General features: G+C 44.2%; 1 protein-coding gene and 1 non-coding gene across 3 annotated transcripts; both read left to right on the forward strand.

Annotated features, from left to right (window-relative positions):
* LOC112841151 lies at positions 1-261 on the forward strand. Its single transcript, XR_003212776.2, has one exon. It is a non-coding gene; the product is annotated as a small nucleolar RNA U85 (small nucleolar RNA).
* Positions 262-295: 34 nt separating this feature from the next.
* NCAPD2 (non-SMC condensin I complex subunit D2) lies at positions 296-23,901 on the forward strand. 2 transcript variants are annotated; one of them, XM_029960697.1, is made up of 28 exons: positions 296-521; positions 1,111-1,250; positions 1,573-1,700; positions 1,785-1,908; positions 1,990-2,137; positions 3,076-3,273; positions 3,789-3,923; positions 4,488-4,572; positions 5,166-5,343; positions 5,597-5,718; positions 6,665-6,874; positions 8,687-8,861; positions 10,338-10,422; positions 10,572-10,705; positions 11,674-11,806; positions 13,345-13,426; positions 13,522-13,683; positions 13,925-14,136; positions 15,790-15,901; positions 16,213-16,336; positions 16,541-16,696; positions 16,912-17,089; positions 18,104-18,198; positions 20,639-20,719; positions 22,775-22,961; positions 23,176-23,302; positions 23,435-23,596; positions 23,769-23,901. In XM_029960697.1, exons 1-28 carry the CDS (start codon positions 318-320, stop codon positions 23,849-23,851), a joined length of 3,960 nt encoding a protein of 1,319 aa, XP_029816557.1. In that variant the 5' UTR covers positions 296-317; the 3' UTR covers positions 23,852-23,901. The 2 variants fall into 2 exon arrangements, with proteins under 2 accessions (XP_029816557.1, XP_029816558.1); XM_029960698.1 differs by having other exon boundaries at positions 5,169-5,343.
* Positions 23,902-24,200: the final 299 nt, after the last annotated feature.

A 24,200-nucleotide genomic window follows, 5' to 3' on the forward strand; every position in this document is an offset into this window, starting at 1 on the left:
ACTCCTATCATACGGGTCTGTAATCTTGGTGGATGATGCTGAGCTCTGCATGTTCGCTGTAAGGGCAGACCAACAGAAAATCCTTCAGCCCACATCTCTGGAAAATACATTTTCAGGATGCATCAGCTCAGAGTGAGTGTTTCTCTGAGCTGAAAAAGGGCTGCGGGGATAGGATAAGACAGCGTGTCCGAGGTTTGGGTTGCAGGGGGCAGCCCGTGTTACAGCTGTTGAGATGTGAGCACACATCTTTGGTAATCTGATGACTGCTCTAATCCTCCAAAAGAGAGAATGGCTGAGGGGCCTGGGAAGGAGTGCTCATGACTTTCTGCCTCTCTTCAGTGGTGTCCCATCATTCCAATGAACTTCCTGGCATCCTGAGTGACACTGGGCTGAGCCATGCAGACCGTGCTGCTCACCTCAATGCTCTTAAGATGAACTGCTACTTGCTGACTTCCCTGGTGGATGCCTTTGAAATGGAAACCCTCAAGAACAGTTTGTCAGAGGCAGATCCTGGTGGGAAGGTAGGTGAGGGGACTGGGAGAAAAACAAGATGATAAAAGTCAGAAAAATTTTTAAGCTTGATGAACATCTATGAGATGTTATAGCTGGGTTTATTTAAGCCTGATGCCAGTAAAAGCAGTGCATAAGGTGGAGGGCTGGTGTTTCTGTGAAACTGCATGTGGAAAACAAATGGAGAATTGTGTCTAAACCTCAGCAGGGACTCAGATGCTCAGGCCTTTTTGTTTTGCTCTTCATTGTCTAACTGGTACTTAGTGTGCCAGTATTTTCTCATGGGTTTGTTTCTGTGGGAAGAGAGGAAGGCAGCGGATGCAGGTATGTCCTTAGATCACAGGAGACACCAGTGCTGGCCTCGGTCCAGGTGCCCGTGGGTGCCAGCTGTGACCTGTGCTGGACAGTGGGGCAGCTTGAACTGAGAGAGAAGAATTTGGGAAAGTCCAGTGTGATTCTGTGATGTTGTGCATATCACTGTGCGTCTCCTAATGCTGTAGAATTAACAGACGTTTATTTTCGAGGGAAGAAGGTTGGTGATTTATTTTTTTTCTGTTATCAAGCTGCTGGTGTTATCACATTGTCTAATCTCCTTTCTAGAACAAGAAGAACCATGCCAAGACTTCTGGATCCTTCTGGGAAGAGGAGAGGGAGCCAGTCTTACAGCTGCTTACGCAGGTGCTGCAGCTGGATCTCCATCAGCTTTGGGGTGGTTTATCGGTGGAAGAAGAATTTGTCAGGTATGGGATGGAGCAGATGTAAAGGTGGGATGACTGACTGGTTCTCTGGAAGGGAGGATTAAATGTTAAATCGACCAATGAGGTGGCATTACAGTCATCTGGAGGGTGCAGATCATTGGGAAACTGAGGAAACCAGCTTGAGGCAAAATTAATGTGTATAGGAACCACTTTGTTTCCTCAAAAATTCAGATGTTGCTTGCTAATTTTTAGAAGATATTGGAGAATCTGTTTGGTTTGATAGAAACGTTTGCCTAGTGTGGTGTGGTAGAATGATACTGGTTCTAGTTGTGATAGGTTTGCTGTCTGTCTTCTGTGGCTTTAGCTTAATGATGGGAAGCTGCTACCGTATCCTGGAGAATCCAAGTATCGGTCTTCAGAAGTATCGTGCCACACGGGAGGCTGTGACACATCTGCTTGCTGGAGCTCTGATTCACTGTGGTCAAATGTTCAGTGAGTTCCTGCTCTTCTGCCTTCTTCCTGAAACCATTCCCAATCACTTTCCCTGACCTCTTTCTTCCTTGTCTCGTGTGAAAGGTGCCACGCTGAAGATCACGCAGATGCTGCAGCACTTTGAACATGTAGCCCCTGTGTTTGCACAGGCCGTGAGCCTCTGGGCTAAAGAGTATGGTCTGAAAAGCCTGGTGGGTGAATTGCTAAGGTGAGAGAAATACCTTGACACTTGTCCTTCTACCCCTAGCAACTTAAGGCACCCCATTCCTTTTTTCATCTTTCTTTGCAGGGAAATTGGACAGAAATGTCCACAGGATTTGGCTCGTGAGGCTTCTGGAGTCAAGGGTTATTCTACCTTTGTAACTGAACTGGCTGGAGAGATTCCAGCTCTGGTGCTATCCAACATGAGTGTTCTCCTGCACCACTTGGATGGGGAGGTATGTTTCTGCGTTGTTACCTGTCCAGAGAAGTCAAGTGGCAGAGGTGCTCCTATCCAGTTTTTCTGTCTGAAAACAGAATCTCTTTCGCAGAGCTCAGGTAGCCAAAACCTGCCCTTTGTAATAGGTTCTTCCCTTACCTAAATGCTGCAAAGGAAACACAAACCATGACATCTTCTGCGTGGTAGTCACGATTGGATGTCAGAGAAAGAGAGACTGCTTACTGGTCTGAGCTCCCAGCTGTTGTCTCTTGGTCTTCAGTACTTAACAAGTTTGTCACTGTGTTACCTTCTCTTCAGTGTTTCTTATGTCAGTTCTTTGCCTCTGTGGACCTAGCTGGATGGCAGGGTTGGATTAGAATCGTAGATTGGTTTGTGTTGAAAGGGACCGTAAAAGTCATCTAGTTCCAACCCTCCTGCCCTGGGCAGGGACATCTTCCACTAGACCAGGTTGCTCAAAGTTCCATCCAACCTGACCTCGAATGCTTCTGGGGACTGGGCATTCACAGCTTCTCTGGGCAACCTGTTCCAGTATTTCACCACCCTCACAGTAAAGAACTGCTTCCCAATATCCAATCTAAACCTACTCTCTTTCAGTTTGGAGCCATTCCCCCTTGTCCTATCACTACTTGCCCTTGTAAAAAGTCCCTCTCCAGCTTTCTTGTAGTCCCTTTAGGAACTTGAAGGTGCTGTAAGGTCTCCCTGGAACCTTCTCTTCTCCAGTCTGAACAACACCAACTCCCTTGGCCTGTCTGCATAGGAGAGGTTACTCTGTCTTGCAGGCACAGCTATGTTCAAGTTTAATATAATGTCCATAATAAAAAAAACTCACTTAAGGCTGGAGCCTGGGACTTGGAAGACCCAAACTCTGGGCCATCCCTTGCCATATCAAGTCATGTCTTTTGGCTGTTCCTGGTTCAACAGCTCTACTCTTTGCAGAGTTACATGATGCGAAATGCCATTCTGGCAGCTATGGCAGAAGCACTGATGCAGGTGCTGAATGGTGACCAGCTGGAGGAAGCTGCCCGTGGCACTCGGGACAAGTTCCTGAGCATGCTGCAGGCCCACGTGTGTGACGTCCATAGCTTCGTGCGCAGCCGCGCGCTGCAGCTTTTCACTCGAATCGTTCAGTGCAAGGTAAGTCTGTGCTGGGGAAAAGGTGTTGCCTCAGTCATCCCTTCCCCCTGTTGTGTTTTCTGAAGGAATTTCTGCCACCCTGCTTTTTGTTTGCAGAGACTAAAGTTTTAACAGAGAAAGGTATTGTCCCCGTGTAGTCTGGTGTTTGCAGTTCCTTTTTGACACGAGACCGAACATCTAGGGGTGAGGGAACTGGGGGCAGAAATTAAATGGTGCTCTTCATTACTGGGACAAACTAGAAGAAAGAGCACAGCATGCAGCCTCTTTTTGGACACTAGTATGGGAGAACATCACCCTTGCTAGATATGCTAAGACTAGACTCAACAGGACCCTGTATAACCAAAGTCCTTGCTTTCAGTGGAGGCTGGACCAGAAGATACCAGAGATCCTTTCAGACCTAGACTTTTCTGTAAATCTATAATCTGTGCCATTTAATACATGAATACATCTTCAGTAAAATAACTTTTCCCAAGTCTCTAAGCCTCTGATAACTTTGTGCTCTCACTGTGTGCTAGGCCCTGCCTTTGACTCATTTCCAGTCTGTGGTATCACTGGCTGTTGGACGTCTCAATGACAAATCTGTCATAGTAGTTAAAAATGCAATCCAGCTCCTGGCCGCATTTTTGTCCAACAACCCCTTCTCCTGCAAGGTAATTCTGATTAGTGTGATGGATATGCTGTATGTCTGTTTGCAGGCCAAATATCTGCAGTGTGCTATAGCCTGGGGAGCAGCCTTTCTGTGTCTTGTGGGAGGGACAGCGTAGCTTTTTGACTATGCAGATGGGAGCTTTCTTGTTTTCCCAGGTTCAGATCTTGTAGTCTCAGGGTCTTCTCTCTCTTGGTGTAACTGGTAGCTTTACTGAAGGCCAGGAGGGATGTATTTGATCGAGGTGAAAACCTGCAGCAGTTTTGTTTGAATCCACTGTGGGGTTTCTTTCCTTAGGATCAGAATTATTTTTTAGAATAGTCTGCATGGAGCTGCAGCTCTCTGTTTAGCCACACCTCCTTCCGAGTTTCTGAGCCTTAGACTTGCAATTTGCAGCAGTTCCTGTTCTAGGATTGGGGCCAACGTCTGCTATTCCAGTTTCCCAAAACAGGGTTATCTATGGGGATTGACAACTAAAGCAGGGAGTGGAAGAGAAAGGAGAAGTCTGGCATTTCAGAAAAAAAAAGGATAAGTAACATATTTCTTCTTCTCTTTGTGGCATCTTCAGCTAAGCTGTGCTGACTTGGACAAGCCACTGAAGAAAGAAGTGCAGAAACTGCAAGAAATGAGGGACCGTGTCAGATCCACAGCAGGTAATTTCCTTTCTTCATCTTTTCCCTTTCCAGGGCAGTCCAGAATTTACTTTTCCTCATTTTAAATTTGCTCCCGGGTGGGATGGCTTTTGTCTCTGATCTTAGCTGTGTGAGATTGTGAGATCAGATAACTGGGATTAAACTCAGAACAGGTTTTCTTATAGTGGTGTTACAAAGGGATCATAGTGATGTTGATCTAGATCAACAGTCCATGTAACTAATATCCTATTTTCAGGGTAAGAACTGAAAATACCTATGAACACCTTCCCAGGTTTCCATTTTCAACCACCAAAGGACTGCTTGAGCTGTAATTTTGGTCTGATATTAATTTAAACATGATTTGTAGGCAGCAGCAAGTCCAAGGCTAAACAAATGATGGCTTTTTTTTTTTTTTTTTACCTTCAGTGGTTTCTTTGTTAATACCAGAGTTCTTGTCTTACTCTTACTGTAGTCTGGGTGGGGTCAGCAATGGAAATAGTGCCTGCTGAAGGAGGGAGTGGGGGAAGTAGAATTCCTAAGTTCCAGGTGAGTTTTTCTCCCTGTTTAAGGTGTCACCCGAGTCTTTGAGTTCTTCATTCCTTCTGTTTTATAAGTAGCTCCAGTGATCACCCCAGAGGAAGAGTGGGAAGCGATGCTGCCAGAAGTTAGGGCTGCCACACAGCAGCTCTTTCAACCACTGCAGGAAAGGGAAGAGGAGATGCTGGAAGTTGAGGAAACAGTGGAGAGTGCAGTGGAGCAAATCACTGGGCTGCTGAGGAGGCTGAATTACAAGTAAGAAGGCTCTGCGGTGTAAGAGTGTTTATTCCACCAGGGATGTTCTCTGTTCAAGAAAGGTTTGAGCTCCAGGGCGGAGGGATGATTTCCAGTAACATTACTCTGTAGGAAGAGATTGACATGGCCACCCAGCACAAGATGCTGGTAGGAGCTGCTTTCCCTGGTGTTCACGGCAAAGTTGGATGGTTTCCCTTGTGTTCTGCCCTGGTGGGTTGCTAATATTCTTCTCTTGGGCAATGTCATTGTCCAGGAGTGCAGCCCGCCTTACACAGAAGGCCCTGTGTCGCTTCCAGGGGAAGGAACCCTTCAGTAGCCTCATGGAGGAAAATGAGGAGGCAACAATCCTGGATGTTCTGAAGAGACTTTTCACAGGTAACTATTTCAGATCATTTTGTCTGTTTCTTAAGTCCAAGATGATGCCAGAACTAGACCAAAACCCTCTGGAATGCCTTGTCGCTCCTTCTGATCTCTGGGGCTCATTCTATGTGCATTTGACAGCTTATAGAGTTGCACCATCTGTGGATCATTTACTCATCTAGTTTTGGCTGGATCACGTTGGTCTTACTTCATTTCTGGTCAGAACAGTTCCATGTTCCCAGTAGAAGTGCATTTCTGATGCTTTACCTCATGTAATATCTGCTGAGGGGAGTGAAGCCATGTTACCCACTCACACTTTCTGTCCTGTGTGAATTATTTAGGAGTTCTGCTTCCTGAACAGGTGGTGGCACATAACACTTACCCTTAGCCTTGACCAAGTATCTGGTTCAAGCAAAGTCTTGTTTATCTGGGGCTTGAGCCTCTGGGTGTATTTGCAAGACTTCATGTGCTTTGTTTGGTATTTGTTTCAGCATAAGGTTACTTAGCCAATCCCCTTGACCACATTTCTATCAGAAGTCTAATGTCTAAAAATCTTCTTGTCAACTTTCCACACTTGCACAAACTTTGCTAGTGAGTAGTAGTGTTTGCCTTCTCCCTACTCTGCCCTGTTTCTCTTTTAGTGCCTCATCTATCTTTGGGGAGCTGTCAAGTTCAGATTAACCCCTTCAGGATTTTAATGGAGTTTACACCAATTGGACTGGGCCTTTCTACATCCGTATATTAAGCTGGCATGTCTGTGGAGCATCTCATTGTAGTACTGGAACTTGCCCTAGAGCATGCTGAGATTTTGTAGTCAGATCTGATGGCAGAATTTGGACTTCTGTATCGTGGCTCGTGGAAGGTGTCACTATGTGGTGGGGGGAGAAGGGTTAAAATGTCCTGAACCGTGCCTATTCCTCTTGTGTCTTCAATATTATTTACAAACAAGTGTGCTGTGCAGGTTCATGCCCAGGAGAGAACAGTGAGGATCCTCCAAATGACAACAGTAGTCATAAGACCAAAGAAGTTGTACAGGAAGAGCAGTCTCAAACAGAGCTGGCCAAACAGGAGACGTTGGTGCAATACCTGCAAGATGCTTACAACTTCTCAGTGAAAATCACAGAAGCTCTGAACCTGATCAGCAAGCTGATGTATGAAAACTCTGTCTCAGGTACGTGAAATAACCATGGGGCGTTTTTTTTCTCATTCAGCATTTCCAGGTCTCTCCCCTTGCTGGAGAGATGTTGTAGTGATGGAGCTCCAGGAGAAGGGGAAAAGATTGGAGGAGCTGCTCTTTGCTGAGCAGGTGTCACAGGCACTTCCAGGATATTGGAAAAGCAGTCACTATCTAAATGAGTGTCAGGAAGGGGCTGAATAGGGCATGAATGGGCTCTTTAGGAATCCGTTTTTTAAATATCAAAGTTGGAAGTGTTTTTAAAATATTTTAAAAAAAAGTTTTTGAAAACATTTGAAATAAAATGGTTTTGAACCATTTTATTGGTCACCAGTCAGGTGACCAAAATGCCTTCACTTGTGGAAGCTGTTCTCCCTCCTGTGGGGAAGGATGTATGTTCATCATCCTGGCTGAGGTTCTCCCAGAATAAGCATGGCCAGTGAAGCTGGGCTTTGTTACATGCTCAGTGCCCTGATAGAGCTTCAGGGGTTACACTGGCCACAAGAGGGGAACTAAGCAGCTGATCTCATCCACCTCACCTTTCCTCAAACTTTATTTTATGGCTAAACATGAGCTATGGCCTGGTTCTCTTCAGTGCTGTAGTGAAGGGTGTTTTGAGTTAATTCAGCTGTTCATATTTAAAATTAGAACTACTGTAACCATTTAGACTTTTTTTGAAATGTTTATCATGAATTGGCATTTCCAAGGGAGCTGAGGTACAGAGGGGCACAATTCCCTCTCCCATCCTCTCCAGCATGTCCACTTGCACAGATCTGGGATAAGATGGGTCTGGTGCAACAGCGCCCTGGCTTCATGGAAACACTTCTGAGGCTTCAACTGTGTTAAGAACTCACATGTTACTTGTGATAAGCATGTGGGCTTCTCCAGCAAGGTTTGATATCTAGCTATTTGCACACACAAAAATGAACTCCTGAGTTCAGTGTCTTTACAGGTCATTTGAAGTTCAAGGTCAAGAGAGTGCCCCTACCTGACACTTAAACACCTGGGTCTTGGTTGTGGGGTTTTTTTTCTGGCTGTGCAGACTCTACTAACTTTCCATCTCCCTGTTGTCCTGTGATGCAGTGTCAGGAAGGCAAATTCAGTGTCTGGACAGTGGAGATGTTTTGAGACATTGTCTCCATTTGGAGACAGTACACTGCTGGATGAGGGGCTGGTACTAAGGGATGTGTGTGCTCAGATTTAGCTTTTTGTAATTAAAGATTTAATATTTGAAGATTTAAATTTTTTTCTGTTGCAAATTTATACCTTCTGGTTTGACTGGAGGCAGGGAAAGCATACCAGCTTTTCTCATAGATGTACTTAATTCAGATTTGGAAATTGGGGCTTATACTGGTAAAAGCTCCTACTTAACCAGAGGTCAGACTATGAACTGTTTGTTGTACAGCTTCTCTGTACAGCTACCTTGGCTCTCTCGGGAATGCTGGCTTACTTAATGTTTTTTCTTGTCTTATGAGCAGGAACTGGGCAGTATATTTCAGGAGTAGTCAAGCTGGAACCAAATGCATTATTCCAGAGCCCATTTGTACATCAATAGCTTAGTTAATCTGGTTATAGTATTGCCCTGGGACTTGTATTCAACTGTTATCTGCTGCAACCATGAGATTTTTTTTTTCCTATGTCTGTGTGCTAGAGATCCCATTCTGACTTGAGCCCTCTGCAGACATTAGCAGTGATCTTTAGATGCTTGTAGAGTTTGCTGTGAGAGCAGTACCCCTGTGAATTTGTTTGAATGGCCTCTCTAGTGGGAATTGGGAAAGAACTGCACTAATGCAACTGTTCCCTCTGCAGTGGTGCAGGAAGCCATTGAGTTCTTTGTGACGGTCTCACAGTTTGGTGTGCCCCAGGCACTGCTTGGAGTCCGCAGGATGCTCCCTCTCATATGGTCAAAGGAGCCTGGCATTAAGGAGGCCGTGCTGAACGCCTACAGGCAGCTCTATCTGAGCCCCAGCGAGGATTCCGAGAGGTACGGGCCTTTGTAAGCAGAAGATGTTATGGGTTGGTTTCATTTTTTATTTCATCTTTCCCCCCCCCCTTTCTGCTGTTAGGAATGGGGTGTGGACAGGAAGAGAACTAAAAGCTGCCATGCTTCATGCTGAGCTGAAACATAAGGTTATATATCTGGGTATCCCAGCCTTCGTGCAGGACATAGTGCTGAGCTTCTGCTCTTGGATTGTGGTAGTGTTCGTGTATGGGAAATTCATGCAGCAAAACTCTAAGGGGTGTCAATTGTGAGTGTTTCCCTTGCCAGAAGGGTTCTTGATTGGCAACAATTAACTAGTTTTTTTGAATGGCTGTTTCAACCCTTTGGGAGTCAACTGCTGTTACAGAGTCATCCCGTGTCCAAGAATCTTGTATACTTCACCCTCTGTGGGCAAAGTTGTTGGCCAGTGTCTGTTTCCCCATTTTGAGCTTCTTATAACTGTAGTTTGCTCATCCTCTTGGGATAATAAGAGGAATGGTATACAGTATTGTCTGAAGTTGGAGCTATATTTGTTACCAGAGCTCAAGTTTTTTTGCTGGCAAGTCATGCATCCTGTGGCCTTATCTGAGTGTAGGCACTCTGCTTCTGATGTACACAATACATTCCTCAGGGTTTGCTGGGGGTCTTGCTGTCCTTGTTGTGTCCTTGGTTTTTCAATAATACACCATTTCTTTATTCTTCACACTATTGAAGGTTAGTTGTTATTATCATTTGGGTGCTTTCACACAGAATTCTATTTGTATTTCAGTCAAAATGATCTTAAATCTTTTTATAACAAATTTCTATGTGTGTTAGATGAGAGGATGTTAAACACTCTTTGTTTATTCTTTTTGAGGATTTGAGAGTGGGAGCTGGGTACCACTTGCAGGCTTGTTTCTTTTGTACTGGAGAAGAGCTGTGTCTCTTCTCTACTCTGGCACTTGCCCATTTTTTTAGCACTTGCCCACTTGTAAATCCTGTTGGATACACATACAGTAATTGTTAAGTGTGATCTCTGGTGAGATGCACCATACCTCACCCTCACTTGTACCTCAGGGCAATATAAAGCACCCACTGCTTCTTATTTCTTCTTGACAGTATTGCCTTGAGACAACTCCCCTGCAGTTTGAGCTCTGGCCTTAATTGTTCATAGAGAAATTTTCACTGTCTTATGGTCTAGGGAATCGTACTTTGACTTGTGGTTGAGAGTAAACTGGGAAGTGGCTGCTGGGTGCCTCTGGCTGGGTCTTTGAGCACCAGGAGGAGCATCAGTGCACAAGGCAATGGACTTTTGAGCCCATGTCATGCTCATTGGCACTTGAGCTGGGTGGCTAGGAATACTCAAGCCTGTGGTGGGGAAAGTTTTCCTGTTCCCAGGGATTAACTCTGTTACCTAATAGGTGTTTTCAGCTCTCTAATAGGATAGTAATTGTGACAGTAGCTTTTTCTTTACCTTTAATTTCTTTTCCCCTTTCAAAGGGCCAAGGCCCAGAGCCTGGTGCATTCTCTCTCTCTCATTGTGGTGGATGCATCGCTAGGAACAATACAGTGCTTAGAAGAAATAGTGAGTATCTGCCTTGCCTGGGTTTGGATTGTATTTGTTATTCTAGATGTCTTTTATGTTAAAATGGTAGTCACTGCAGTTACTGTCTTTGGTTTGAGGTCCATCCTCCTCTGCCTCTCCCTAGTTTTTTAATTGCATTTCTTTTCCAGATCTCAGAGTTTGTGCAGAAAGATGAAATAAAGCCTGCTGTGATCCAGCTGCTTTGGGAGCAGTTCACAGAAAAATCTCAGTGCTCATCACTAGAACAACGTGCTGCTGTGATGCTGCTGGGGATGATGGCACGGTGAGCCTGGGGTCAGGTCGAATCCTGTGAGTGGGAGGATGTACAGGCAGTCGATTTTTATTGAAGAACTGTGGCTGCTGCATCAGCTGACTCTTTTGTTTTGTAACTTCAAAAATAGTAACCCTATCATGGGGTAATGAAGCCTAGAACTAAACATAGTTGTGCTGGGTCTCACCAGCACAGCCTCTGAATGAGTATGACATTATTTTCCTTGTGCTCTGAATGTCCATCCCTTCTCAGAGTTTACTGTGTCACAGCTCTGCAGCTTTGTCTGTGTTTGAATAAGAACAGTGAGAAGCTGCTGAGTAGAGATCTCTGGAGCTTTTAGCATGAAGGGAAATGAATTTGTTTCGCTTTCTGGGAGCAAAAAGAATGTATCTGCACTATAAGGTTTTCATTTCCTCAGTTTCCCAGCCCAGTAACCCTTTGGCATTCAACTTACCTGCTGATTGCTTCTCACTGTCCCTACCTCAGTTCTTCATCAGTCAAAAATAGGCCTGCATAATGATGATCTTTCACAAGCAGAAATGGGTGGGTGTGGGTTTTTTGGGGGGGGGAGGGTTGGATGATGTTATTGTTTTATTTTGTTTCCCACAGTAGGGGAGGAAATGGCACGGGTCACCAATCCTGAGCTCTTGGGCTCTTTTCTAGTTTGCAACATTTTTCTTTGTCTTACCCTTATAAGTTTTGCTCTTTTCTGATAAGGAAGAAGAGTCAAAAATCCTCTTCCTTTGTAAAGACGCTCTGCCCAGTGTTGATCACTTTGGAGAACTACATCTCTTAGCAGAGTATGGATTACACTGGCTTTTGAGGAATATTGTTTGCTCTTCCTGTAGCTATATCTTGATCCATTGGATGGGTTTTATTTTTTTCCAGAAGGCACAAAGGAGTATTTATCTTGGCTATCCATACTTCTGTAAACTTTCGGCAGCACCTTGTGTAATACCCCCATCCCTTCCATCCCACAGAGGGAAGCCAGAGATCATAGGTAGCAACCTGGACATCTTGATAACAGTAGGGTTGTCTGAGAAGGCGTGTGAAGACTATCGCCTGGCTCAAGAAGTATGCAATGTTATCTCCAAACTTGGTGGTGACCCTAAGGTGAGACTCTTGGTTTGTTCTTGAGGTCATCCAGAAACAAAGAAGGGGGGGAAATGGTTTGTATTGAGAGGAGAGAGAAGTAATTAAATTTTTACAGATTTTGAAATTAAGCAGGTTGAGACCATTCAGCAGCACTGTCTGGAAAGCTTAGCACACATCAGTGAACATGTAATAAAAGAATTTTCATTAGGCAACAGGCTGAATTCAATTAGTAAAGAGTTCAGTGCACAAGAAAATATGTTTTCCTTTCAATTCTCTTCTTCAGACTCCCAATTCTAAACTGATTTGTGTTTTCTCAACCATGAAGCCCTCTCCTCTGCTAATGTTTTCTGGTGGTGTGATTCTTTTGCCCTCCCTATTAATTGATATTCAGGAGTTGTCAGCTGTACAGCAGAATATAAAACATGAAAGGTTTTCAAACCTGTCCATATTGTACTTAGAACAACATGATGATTGATGGCTTCTTTGCCTGGGAAACAATTTATAATTTTTTTTTTAATGCACTTGGGGGAAAAAAAAACCTCTCTTTGTTTTTTTTGACTCAAGCATTTGGGGCATTTTGGTTCAGGAGTTCTATCATAAAAGCAACCCTCCTTCACACAGCACCGTCATTCTGTGTTTGCCCCTTCTACTGGGGATGTTGCTGCAGGAACTTCATGAATTAATGTGAATTAATGTTCTGTAATTGGATGTAATTCAGTTTTAAGTTGACTGAAGTCTGCAGCTAAGTTTGTATGTGAGAAGGGACAGAACTAAAAATACTTGACCGACTGTAGTAGCTCTTCCTCTCTCCCCCCCCACCCTCCTGACCAGAAATTCAGTACAGAGGACAGATTGTGGTGAATTGAGAATTTTTGTTTCCAGCTACTGAAAGCTGGTAAACCCTCTGTTTTGGTCATGTATATCTTCATCAGGCGGATACAGATGTGCTGGGACAGCTTGGCTACTGTCACTGTTGGTTTAGTAGTTCTCAAGGTTACCTTATGCCCAACCTAAAATGTGATGGGAGTGATACAGTGTATATGCAACAGCCTAATGTGAGATGGTCTTGGATCCAGACTTATCCTCTGTTATTTCTTCTGATGTATTTTGGTTTTAAACAAAACTTTGTGGTTCTGGAGTACCCCTAGGCAAGGGTTTTCTAGTTGGCTTACTGTTGATGACTCTGAAGATGCTCTAAAGGTTTCCTTCTTCATTTGTTGTGGAGAAAGAATCAATAAAATCAGATTTTAAAAGAATCCTTTTGAGATTTGAAGAGTTATTTTGATTTAAGGTGAAATAGTGAAACTGTCTGGGTTGGCCTGGGATCATTATTTGGCCAAGCTTTAAATCCACCCACTGCTGTCACCATGCCTTCAAAAGTGACAGTAATGTCCCTGCTGTATGTTTAGTTGCAGAGCAGTACTGGGTGTCCCTGTCACAGGCCTAGCATGGGTTTGATTAGCATTGTGCACACAGCAAGATTAAGTACTGGGAAGGGCACGGGGGGAATCTCACATGCTGTTCTTACATGAGTAACTCATCTGTTCTCTCTGCAGCCAGCAAAGAAGAACAGTGCACCTTTTCGACTGCCACAGAATCACATGCTCTTTGGTTGCCTGAGTGAGGCTGTGAGTAAAGGTGAGCTCAAGTTAGCAGTAGGTTTAGAGGAGATGAGGTTGGGCTGCCTGTGTTGTCACTGGTATATGTGGTACATTGCTCCCTCTTCTCTTCAGGCTTTGCCCAGCCAAGTACTCACTGGATCCCCTTCATGGATGCAGCAGTGATGCTCATCTACCAGCTGGCAGAAGGGCCAGAGGAGATATGTGCTCACATCCTGCAAGTGTGCAGTCAGCAAGCTCTGGAGAAGCTGCAGGAGGCTGATGAGCAGAACTCTGGTGAGAAAAAAAGCTGACGAAGGATATCTGTAACTATAGTTTCCAGTGCTAAAATCGTGTGGCCTAGAGTGACTGCAGGAGAATAGAGCTGAGGGGCTAGTGGAGGTGCTGGCATGGAAGGGTGCAAGTGCTGTGAAGAAGTCTGTGGAGCGTGGGGATGGACTATACAGTGAGACTTGGCAGTAACTAATGGGAAAGAGGTCTAGATAAACACTGAACTGTAGTAATTTTTCTCCTTCAGATCCAGGGAATTCTCCCAGCAGAGACTCTGGTGGTGCTGCCAGTCTCCCCACGTTCATGTTGATGCACCTGGTGTCCCTCGTGGGACAAGTGGCAATGCAGCAGGTGGCACATTTGGAAGTGTCAGTGAGTGCAGAGATACGCAGACGCCGCATCCTCAAAGAGGAGAAGACCAAGAAGCATTCTGACAGCAGCAAAAAGCGGAGATCCCAGGTGAGAACCAAGGGTTTTTTCCTATGAGCAGCTCTTGTAGTGTCCCAGCTACAGCTGACTTCTGGAGAATGCACTACTAAGGTTGCACAAGGTCCAAGGTAATGTGTGCTTTGGGAGTAGAAACAAACAGATGTTGGTCAGGATTGACAGGGAGAGCTGAAGTCCTTGAGTGACCCTATTCAATAAAACTCTCACATTGGTCTTGGGTTTTGGAGAGGCAGAGGGGAGGGAATGAAGTCCTGGCCATACTTCCTGTTTTAGGTAAACATTTCCTTTTCACTCATCACCTCTTTTTTTACCAGTGCAGTCTTTTGCAATTGCTGCTGGTGGTGAAGAACACCCATTTGTTCCCTGGGTTCTGGAACCCTGATCCAGAAACTTGAGAGTCTAGTCCTCTCTTAGGTGTAATGATGAAGGCTTAACAGGAGCCTTCTTAACAGGATCTATGTGATAGAAATGCCCCGTTTGGTTAGGTCTACCTTGGAACATTTTCCAGAGTGTAATGAGGCTGACTTTCCTGGGTAAGAATAGAGAAAAATGTTGTATGTCCCTAGGTATCCAGTCTCTATTAGATGCTTCCTGCTATGCCCAGAGAACTCTGTAGTTCATTTCCTCATCCACCTGCTTATCCGTGTCACTACCATTTTCCACACAGGAGGAGGTTACTATGAGATTTTCCAAGAAGCGGCAATTGGATACAGATTTGGTCCCCACTGCAACACCCATGTCTCTTTTCTTCCCTTATGTTACTTTTGCCTTGCTATTATAAGGTTTCCCATAATCTTGCTCATGAGACCAGCAATTTAAAGGCTGCTTTGAATTTCTTGCATTTAGGATTTGAATGTCCCTCAAGTTGTACAGGACTCCCACATTGATGCCAGATGTGTCCTAAGTCTGTCTCATCTTAGTAGCATTGGTAGCTTAAGCTTTCTTTACATTCTGGACTCCTCAGTAAAAGAAAGACATGGAGCTCCTGGAGCAGGTCCAGCAATGGGCAACAAAGATGATTAAGGACCTGGAGCATCTCTCTTATGAGGAAAGGCTGAGGGAGCTGGGCCTCTTCAGCCTCAAGACTGAGAGGGGACCTTATCCATGTGTATAAGTGTCTGAGGCGAGGGTGTCAAGAGGATGAAGCCAGACTCTTCTTGGTGGTGCCAACCACTAGGAAGAGGCAATGGGCAGGAACTGATACACAGGAAGTTCCATCTAAACGTGCGGAAGAACTTTACTGTGCGGGTGACTGAGCATTGGTACAGTTTACCCAGAGAGTTGTGGAGCCTCCCTCGCTGGAGATATTCCAGAACCGTCTGGCTGCAATCCTGTGCGATGTGCTCTAGGATGATCCTGCTTGAGCAGGGAGGTTGGACCAGATGACCCACTGTGGTCCCTTTCAACCTCACTATGTGATTCTGTGGTTAGTGTTCTGTGGCATGTGGGCTGGCAAATCCTGGACTACCCTTCACAACTTCATTGAGTTCTTGGGGGAAAAGTGGGTTATAAAATCTCCATCAGTTGTTCTCCATTCTAGTTGTGCGGCTGGTAATATGCATATACCTCACACTTTAGAGAAGAGAACTTTGTGAAGGAAGAGGTTATTGAAGGAAGAGGTTATTGTTGCCTGACATCTTTTTTACAGTCTTCCTTTCTGCACAGGCCACAGGAAACGAGACCACTATGGAGGAGGAGCTGGGCCTTGTGACAGCCACGGCTGATGACACTGAGGCTGAGTTCATCCACAGTATTTGTGAGACAGAACTTTTAGATGGTAAGTGTGGCTGCCACCAAGGAGCACTGGCTCTGTCTGCCTGTGTGAAAGAACAGGTATGGTGGGTATCCTGAAGGAGGAAGGCTGTTTTCTTCAGAAGGGAAGTCATTTTGGCCTGGTGTCAGTTTCCACGCTGTTTCTTTGCTCTGCCTCTCTGGAGGTGGTTGTTTGTGGTGAAAGTGAGTCAACCAGTTACTGTAGTTTGCAGCAGTTCTGGGATAAATTGAGTAATTGTTTATAAAGCAGGATACACAAACAGTGCTCTTATACTCACTCTTTAACCCTCTTAACTCTTTAACCCCACTCTCTAGGGAAGCACCTGTTCTCTGCCTTTGTTCCACTGGTGCTCAAGATCTGCAACAACCCTGGACTCTACAGCGATTCAGCACTGTCAGCTGCTGCAGCCCTAACTCTTGGCAAACTCTGCATGATCAGGTACCACTGAGCCATGCCAGAGTTCTTTTCCCAGCTTTCCTAGTATTAAGCATAAGCAAATGTTGTAACTCCTTTTCCAAAGAAAGAACAAACACAGAAGAGTGTTCATAAATTACTTTTTTCTTTAACTGTTTTTTCTTCTCTGCTCTGTGAGAGATGGAATTTTGGTATCTATCCCTTCTTTCCTGTACTCTGTCTTGTCAGCTCTGAGTTCTGTGACTCTCACTTGCGTCTGCTGTTCACGATGATGGAGAAGTCCACCCTGCCTGGTGTGAGATCCAACCTCATTATTGCAGCAGGAGATCTGGCCATCCACTTCCCCAACCTGGTGGAGCCATGGACATCACATCTCTATGCCAGGTAATGCTACACTCATCGCTGGGAGAGGACAGGTGATGAAAACTCTGTGGAAGGGTTACACTGGACCTCCAGAAGGCGAGAATGACCCAGGAAACCAAATTTGAAGATAGTGCAGGAAGACAACAGGCCTGGCTATGGAATAGGCTGTCAGGAGTATCAGTAACTTAGAGACGCTCACTCCGCTGCTTCCTGCAGTAACTCTTTGTTTCTGTCAGGTTGCAGGACCCCTGCCCAAGTGTGAGGCAGACAGCTGGACTCGTGATGACTCACCTCATCCTCAAAGACATGGTGAAGGTGAAGGGCCAAGTGAGCGAAATGGCAGCTCTGCTGATAGACCCAGACGAGGCAGTCATGGAAGTGGCTCAGAACTTTTTTGGCGAACTCTCCAACAAGGCAAGTGGATGATCAGGGACCTTATTTCACAAGAGCAGGGAAGGGCTGTTGGAGGCTGGATCAATGAATGACATGGGTCCTGGAGAGGTGTGTTAGTGGTGTAGAGCAGCTGTCTGTCCCTCTGTGTTGCCCAAATAAGAGTAGCTAAAAGAAACTTTGCAATACAAGTTTTGCCTGATGTTGCTAAAAATTTGGTCTCATCCATTCACGCTGGAAAGCAGGCTCCAAAACAGTGTCTTGTCCCTTTGCTTTCTTGTGTATGCATACAACAGGGTTTGGAACAGTTTTCTGCAGCTTACCTTTAGGCCTTACAGCAGAGTTCCCTGACCTTATGGCTCAGGCACCTTCTCTGAAACCTTTCCAAGTTGTTCTTGGCTGTGTGACATTGAGATACTTAAAGTGAAGCAGTTTTAGCCCAAGCAGGTTAGAACAGTACAGGTTACCCCCTGTTCATTCAAAGTGTAGCCTCACATGGGCCCTTCAGAGTTTGACATTTACTGCCTGAGAGACTGCAGTGACACTGGGGCTTTTCTGTCTTCATTTGCTCCATTAAAGCAGAGCCAGCCACCTGACTGTGCTGACTTGCTATCTCTTCAGTGTGTATGACAAAACTGTGTAGAAGCAGTGGGAAAGTGAATATGGACTGGACCTTTTCAGGCAAGATGGGAAGCAGTTCCTTGAGCTGAAATGCTGTTTCTTTTATCAGGAAGCTTTTTTCATTGGGTTCTGACAAGGTTGGAAAGCAAAGAAACTGCATCCAAGTCTGCCAAAGAGCAGAGCTGGGTTGCAGTTACAGCTTGTTGGTTGGCTGGTTTTTTTCCCCCTTACCTTCAGTCAAGCATTCCAGAAAGGTTTGGCTGGCTGTGTACAGCTCGTTTCAAAAAGCTGGTGTTTTCTGACAGTAGATTTGGGATGGGGAAAAAGGAAGTAATTTTAAATGAGCAGCTTAATTGGCTTGACTCAAGTTATCCTTTATAATTCTGTACCTCATATAGAAACTTGTGTTCTGCACAGGGTAATGCCATCTATAACCTGCTTCCAGACATAATCAGTCATCTCTCCAAACCTGACTGCGGCATAGAGGAGGAATCCTTCCACACTATTATGAGGTATTCTGCAGCTAAATAAATCTCTTAGGACCAGGACTATGTTTATGCAAAGAGGGTGCCAGATCCAGGGAAGAAAAACTACAGTGACATATGCAAAGTGCTATTTCAGTTGTTCTCCTTGATCTGACTTTTTCAGTCTGTATTTGAAATGGATTCATGCTGAAGGGAATTGATTTTAAAGCCACATAGTTGGGGGTGAGAGGAGACTCTACAGAGAGTTACCACTAACTCAAAATTACTTTCCCTCTAGAAAAGGAAAATAGTTGATTTTATGCATGGGAATATGGATATGCAACACTGGGAGAACACAACAGGTTTTGAAGACTACTGCATTTGTCATGTTGGTGGCCTAATGGATTTTTGTAAGCAGTTTTAGTAAAGCTGTAGTTATAGTAACTATAACTACAGGTTTGAGTGCTTTGTGGTTTTTTTGGTGCTTTGTGGTTTTTTGTGGGTTTTTTTAAGAAAGCCTTACTGTATAGTATAGAGACATTGGAATATTTCAATCTGAGGTTATTGGTTGCTCATAGATAACACAAATAATGTCTTTATTAGTAAAGTACACATATTTACCACTCATGTCTGAAACTTAACCACGTGGCGGGTTTTCTGAGTTGCTTGAATCCCTGTGGATTACAGAGGGGAGTATTGGACAAAAGTATTGCTATCGCTGAAGAGAAGAACAATAAAATCTCCCATGATTTTTCAACTAGCCTTTCTATCTGTGAGAATCCAGAGGGGTGGGATTTTGGACAGGTAGGAACTGCAAGACACAGAAAAGCCTATTACTGAGGCTGAATTTGAGACTGAAAATAATTTATGGCAGCAAAAGTAGATGGATATTTTGCTTCAGCTTTCATTAAGGACGGTAATGTGAAATACTGGGAAATACAGCATATGTGGCTCCTGACAGCACTTGTAGAAGTGGAAGTTAATGTCTGAAGTCGAAGCAAAGCATCATAGAGAGACAAGAGACAGCATGCAGAAAAACCCCAAGTAATTTTGGAATTTTCAGTACCATTTTTAATAAAGTTCAAACTGGAGGTGTTACCACGGACTTAGAGAATAATAAGTGTAGCACTCACATTAAAGTGTGATTAGTGGGGTTAAGAAAACTATAGATGGACTTCTCTGACTTCCAGCAACATACAGGGAGAGAATGTATCTGGCAAATGAGAGAAAAGAAAGTATTGATTTAACAAAGTAGACAGGTATCAAATTAGCCTAAATGATTTTCAAGAAGACCTGATCATCAGTTATCACACCACATGATATCCTTTAAATGGGGAAAAAAGGGAATAGTAGTTGAAACTGAACTATCTCCCCGTGTAGCACTATATGAAATCCTTCCAAAGTGAAGAGGATCTGGTTTAACTTGGAAACCATGGTGGACATAAGCACAAGCTAGGAATGAAGCAGTGCCTTATACTCCAGGGATACTTGCCAAACCAGAGAATAGGACATGTAAAAAAGATAGGGGGAGTGGGGGAACCGTCAGCGTTAAAGGACTAACTTGAAGAGTGAGAGAGTTACAGTGATAATAACTGAGATGAAAACTAGCATAATAAGCATGAAGTTGAATGTTTAAATGTTGTTTAATGTCTTCTGTAAAGCTATGGCTCAAGTTAGAGATACATTCCACTTCCTGCTTTAGCAGTCAAGTTTTTTTCTGGTATAGGGAAGCATTGGTAGTGCTGGTCAGACCTTGCCTGGAGTGCTACCACAGTTCTGGTCACTTAAGTTAATGATGAATTGATGCTGGAACAACTGCAAAGGGAGGACTCTTGAGAATGCTGTCTGTGTTCTGTATCTTGGAAAAATAGCTTGGTGTGAATGCTGAAGACATAACAAAGACTGAACACGGAGGTGCTTTAGAGCAATTATATCAAGGCCAGTGGCAACCTGACTGAGCTTAAGTTAACAGAAATGTTGGTACAAGAAAAATGGAGGACAGCAGGACCTTCTTAATAAATAGAAGTTATTCAGTGATTTCTATGAGGACATAGTGCAAAATGCACAAGTACTTAACTGTGTGAAATTCCAGATCTCTCTATTCCTCAAGAAACTAAGAAAAAATGGGATTACGTTAGCATTTAACTTCTGTTAGGCTTTGTTCCCATTTTAGTGCCAAGTAATGCTCACTTTTGCATTGATCCAAAATACAACATGCTTTCAGCAAATTAATAATGAAAAAGTCACAAGAATGGTTTTGAAGGGGGGGAAAAATACTGCATGCCACACTGCTACTCTCAAGGTCTGCTTCTCAAACATACTAGTCTGTCAGTGCAACTTGTGAAGTGAGGAGATCATCTGAAAGTGTTGCCTGCTCTTAAAACTGGACAGAAGGAAGTCAGCACTGCTGCCTTTTCAGCACCCCTCCTACCTGAAATGAGGTTTCCTCTCTGGGCTCTCAACTTTGCCATTTTTTTTTCCCTTGCAGACATCTCTTCTCATATATTACAAAAGACAAACAGACAGAGAGCTTGGTGGAGAAACTTTGTCAGCGATTCCGGACTGCCAGGTTGGGTTGTAATCTTAATTTTCCTGACAAGCACTTTTGTTTCTTAGGAATTGTTAGAGGAAACAAGCTTGTATAGTTGTTATATTGTTGTATAGTGATAGTTGTTACAGGTTCCCATCATAATCTTCATGTAGCAAAGTGACAAATGCTGACATAACCTGGATTAGGTCCCAGTTGTTTTTTTAACTACCTTCCTCCTAAAAATACATGAATAAATGTGTATAAATTAAGGCAGTGATTGGCCCCTCTTCCCTCCTTTCTTAAGGAAAAAAGTTTTGTGACAGTTTAGATCTGCATTACAGCTGAGCAAGGGGACATCCCACATGCGGGTTTTACGTATCTTTGTGGTCCTTCTCCACAGGCTATTCCCTTGTAGCTCAGCTAGGAAATCAGTGTGTTCAACTAAGAAGTTGGGATCTCCCCAGCAGTCATCTCAGCTATGACAGTTGATAAAGGCCTGTCCTTGTTCTATGTGCATGGGCTGCTCAGTACTAACTCTATGCCTGGGACTCTGTTTTGGGTGGGTTTTTTTAATTATGTTATTCAAGGGCTTCACTTAGGCTTTTGCTCTGCTCTGTCTGGAAGACATGTATGCATTGCTCCTTGTGCTGATTACAGTGCAAGGCCTACCCCATGAATCTGGGATATCATTTTGCTTTGTAGGTTTTAGAGGTTTTTGCTTCTTTTTGCCTGTTCCCCAAGCTGTAACCCAGGTGTACACTTTTCTTTTTTTTTTTTTTCCCCAAGAAGAAAGGTAACAAATTTATCTGCCTCCCTGTCATGTACTTCCAATGATATTTTCATTTTAACTTCCACTGGCTTTGGTGCACCCTGCCTTCCTCCATTCCTGTGGTTTTTCTTCCCCATTGTTGTGGCTTTGCCCTTGAGGTTTAAGCTGTGTCTGCTTATCTTGGCCATTTGTACACAGTGCCTGGGCATGTGACCTGCTCAGCTGCTTCAGGGAGTTGCATATTTCCCAAAAGATTTGGATTTTGTTTCCTGAATTGGAGTGGAGAGTGGTCCCTCTCTCCCAGGTTGCCTCCCAGGAACACTGGTGAGCTCTTCACACAACATTGTAAATAACCATCTTTGTGTGAGTTGTGTCTAGCCTTTAGTAAAATGTCCTGATATTTCTGTACCACAAAGATGATCAGCCTGATGAACACTAGTGGTGATGCCAAAGCAAGGCTCTCTCCAGGTTAAAACAGGAGCTTATCAGAGAAGATAAGCTATCACCCTCCTCAGCATTTCTGGTGTTCCAAATGTAGCAACTTGCCAAGTATCATACAGACTTTAAAGATGTAAATACCTGGATGCTGCAGCTTTATTCTCCATCTGTTTAGGTTTTAGCAGAGCATTCTTACAGAGCAGATGCAGACAGACTTCAGGCCCTCTGCTTAGTATATATTAATAATAGGGCCTTTGGCCTCAGTTTTTTCCCCTCCCATTCCATCACGGTGAGCTACATTAATAGTTTGTGCATTTATTTTTCTTTCCCTTTGTTTTTTTTCCCTATAACTTTTGCTGGAATTTGAAGGTAGTCCTTTGATACAGCAGTTGTTATTTGTTGACTTCATAACTTAATGAATATGACCTTCTTTATGTCCTTTTCTGGCCAGCAAAGAGAGGGGGAGAGAACATCAAATACAGCTTCTGCTTGAGATCGTCTCAAACATGCAAAAATGAGCAGCCAGGGTTTTTTTATTAGTTTTTTTCTAGTTGAAATAAGGCCCTTCAAGAGGAGTCCTGACCTCACTGAGTCTTTTCTTCCTAGTCAGCAATAACTTCTGATACTTTCTAAACAAGTGACTGTGTTCTTCAGCAGTGGAGCCTTCATGTTTTTCTGACAGACACTAAATCAGTGTCTTTGGCATACAGTGGTGGTTGTGTGTGGTATGGCACAGCACCTTGTCACTGACCTGTAACACAACAACCTGAATCTCATGTTCTGCGAGGCAGAAGCACCTGCAGGAAATGCTGTAGCTCTAGGTGAGATGTGCTCACCCTCACACCCCCCTTTTTGTAAGAGCTAATGGCAATCTTTGTCTTTCTCAGAACGGAGCGTCAGTACCGGGATCTGTCCCACTGCCTTACTCTGCTTCCAGTCTCGGAACGGGGCCTTCACAAGCTGCAGGACAACTTTGACTGCTTTGCAGATAAGCTCCAAGATCCAGCTGTCTACAGTTGTTTCCAAACTGTGCTGGCTCGATTCCGCAGAGCAGGTGTCAAACCTGAGGCTAAAGTAAGGATATGGGACAAGTGTCCAGGCCAGAAAAGCAATTGCTTTTTACATATATTGATTGGAAAACCCTGCAGCTTTAAACAGACTACTACTCATCCCTAACAATTTACCAATTTATTTATTTAACTTGATGGCAATTCTGGTATGGATGTAATATTTATCTCCCTTCACCTTCTCTTTTTCCCCCCCCTGCACTGTTTTACATCTCCATCAGGCTCTAGCTGAAGAGCTGGAGCAGAAGCTGTCTGCCTCCCATAACCGAGGGCTGGATTCAACAGAGATGTGCCAGGAAGGCAGTCAAATTCCAGTGTCAGTGCCAGCCAAGCAGAAAACAATAAGAAGTATGTTCTTTTTGTGAGGCTGCAGCCTTCCCTGTGATCCTGCAGTCCAGCAGAGACACCTAGGGGTTTTTCCTTACCCTTCCAGAGAGAATGGCTGCTACCTTTCTCTTTTTTTCCCCTTTTTCTTGACAGGTTCGTGCCGCCAGCCCCTGAGCCCAGTCAACAGGGATGATGAAGATTTTGTCACACCCCAGCCTTCCACCCTCCGAAAACAGAAGCGTGCCCAAAAGCGCCGTCCACACAAAAAACCTGTGATCACCTTCTCCAGTGACGAGGAGAACAGCTCTGAGGATGGTAAGGCATCCTGCATGTGCCCTTGAAAGGTGAAAGGGGAGAAGAACTAGAGATTTGGCCCAACAGGGATGTTCCTTTGGTAGTGGGCTTCAGAGCACTGTGGAGGTTGCCTGGAGATTTCTCTGTTCAAGGCAGTGGAGTGCTGGTTATTGACACATTTTACTCTCTTTAGAGCTATCGGCAGAATTAAGAGAGGAAGAAACCCCCACCAAAACAACTCCCATCACCAGATCTTCAGCCCGCCGGCTGCGCTGAGGGAACCATCTGCCACTGTCTTTAACTAAAAATAAAACTCATCCTTTGCAGCAGTCATCTTCTCTTGTCGGAACTACCCCATAATATGACAGTGCTTTAAATGAGGACAAAATGGAAGTTAACACCAGGCTAAAGCAATTCCAGTCCTGCCTTTTGGTATCTCCACAAAGAAAGGCAGTGCTGAACATAGCTGCCACTTTGACCAATGTTGCCCTGGCTTTGCAGATAAGAGTAAGCTGCTTTTATTAAAAAAAAAAAAAATCTTTGAAAGAAACTCTTTCTAAGAAGAGCCAAACTACTTCTCATTCTTTTCTCATTTTGTATATGCTTATAATACACTAGTCAGCCT

Source organism: Manacus vitellinus, unplaced genomic scaffold, assembly GCF_001715985.3.
Source record: "Manacus vitellinus isolate BGI_N305 unplaced genomic scaffold, ASM171598v3 scaffold_28_pilon, whole genome shotgun sequence".
Taxonomy (NCBI): Eukaryota; Metazoa; Chordata; class Aves; order Passeriformes; family Pipridae; genus Manacus; species Manacus vitellinus.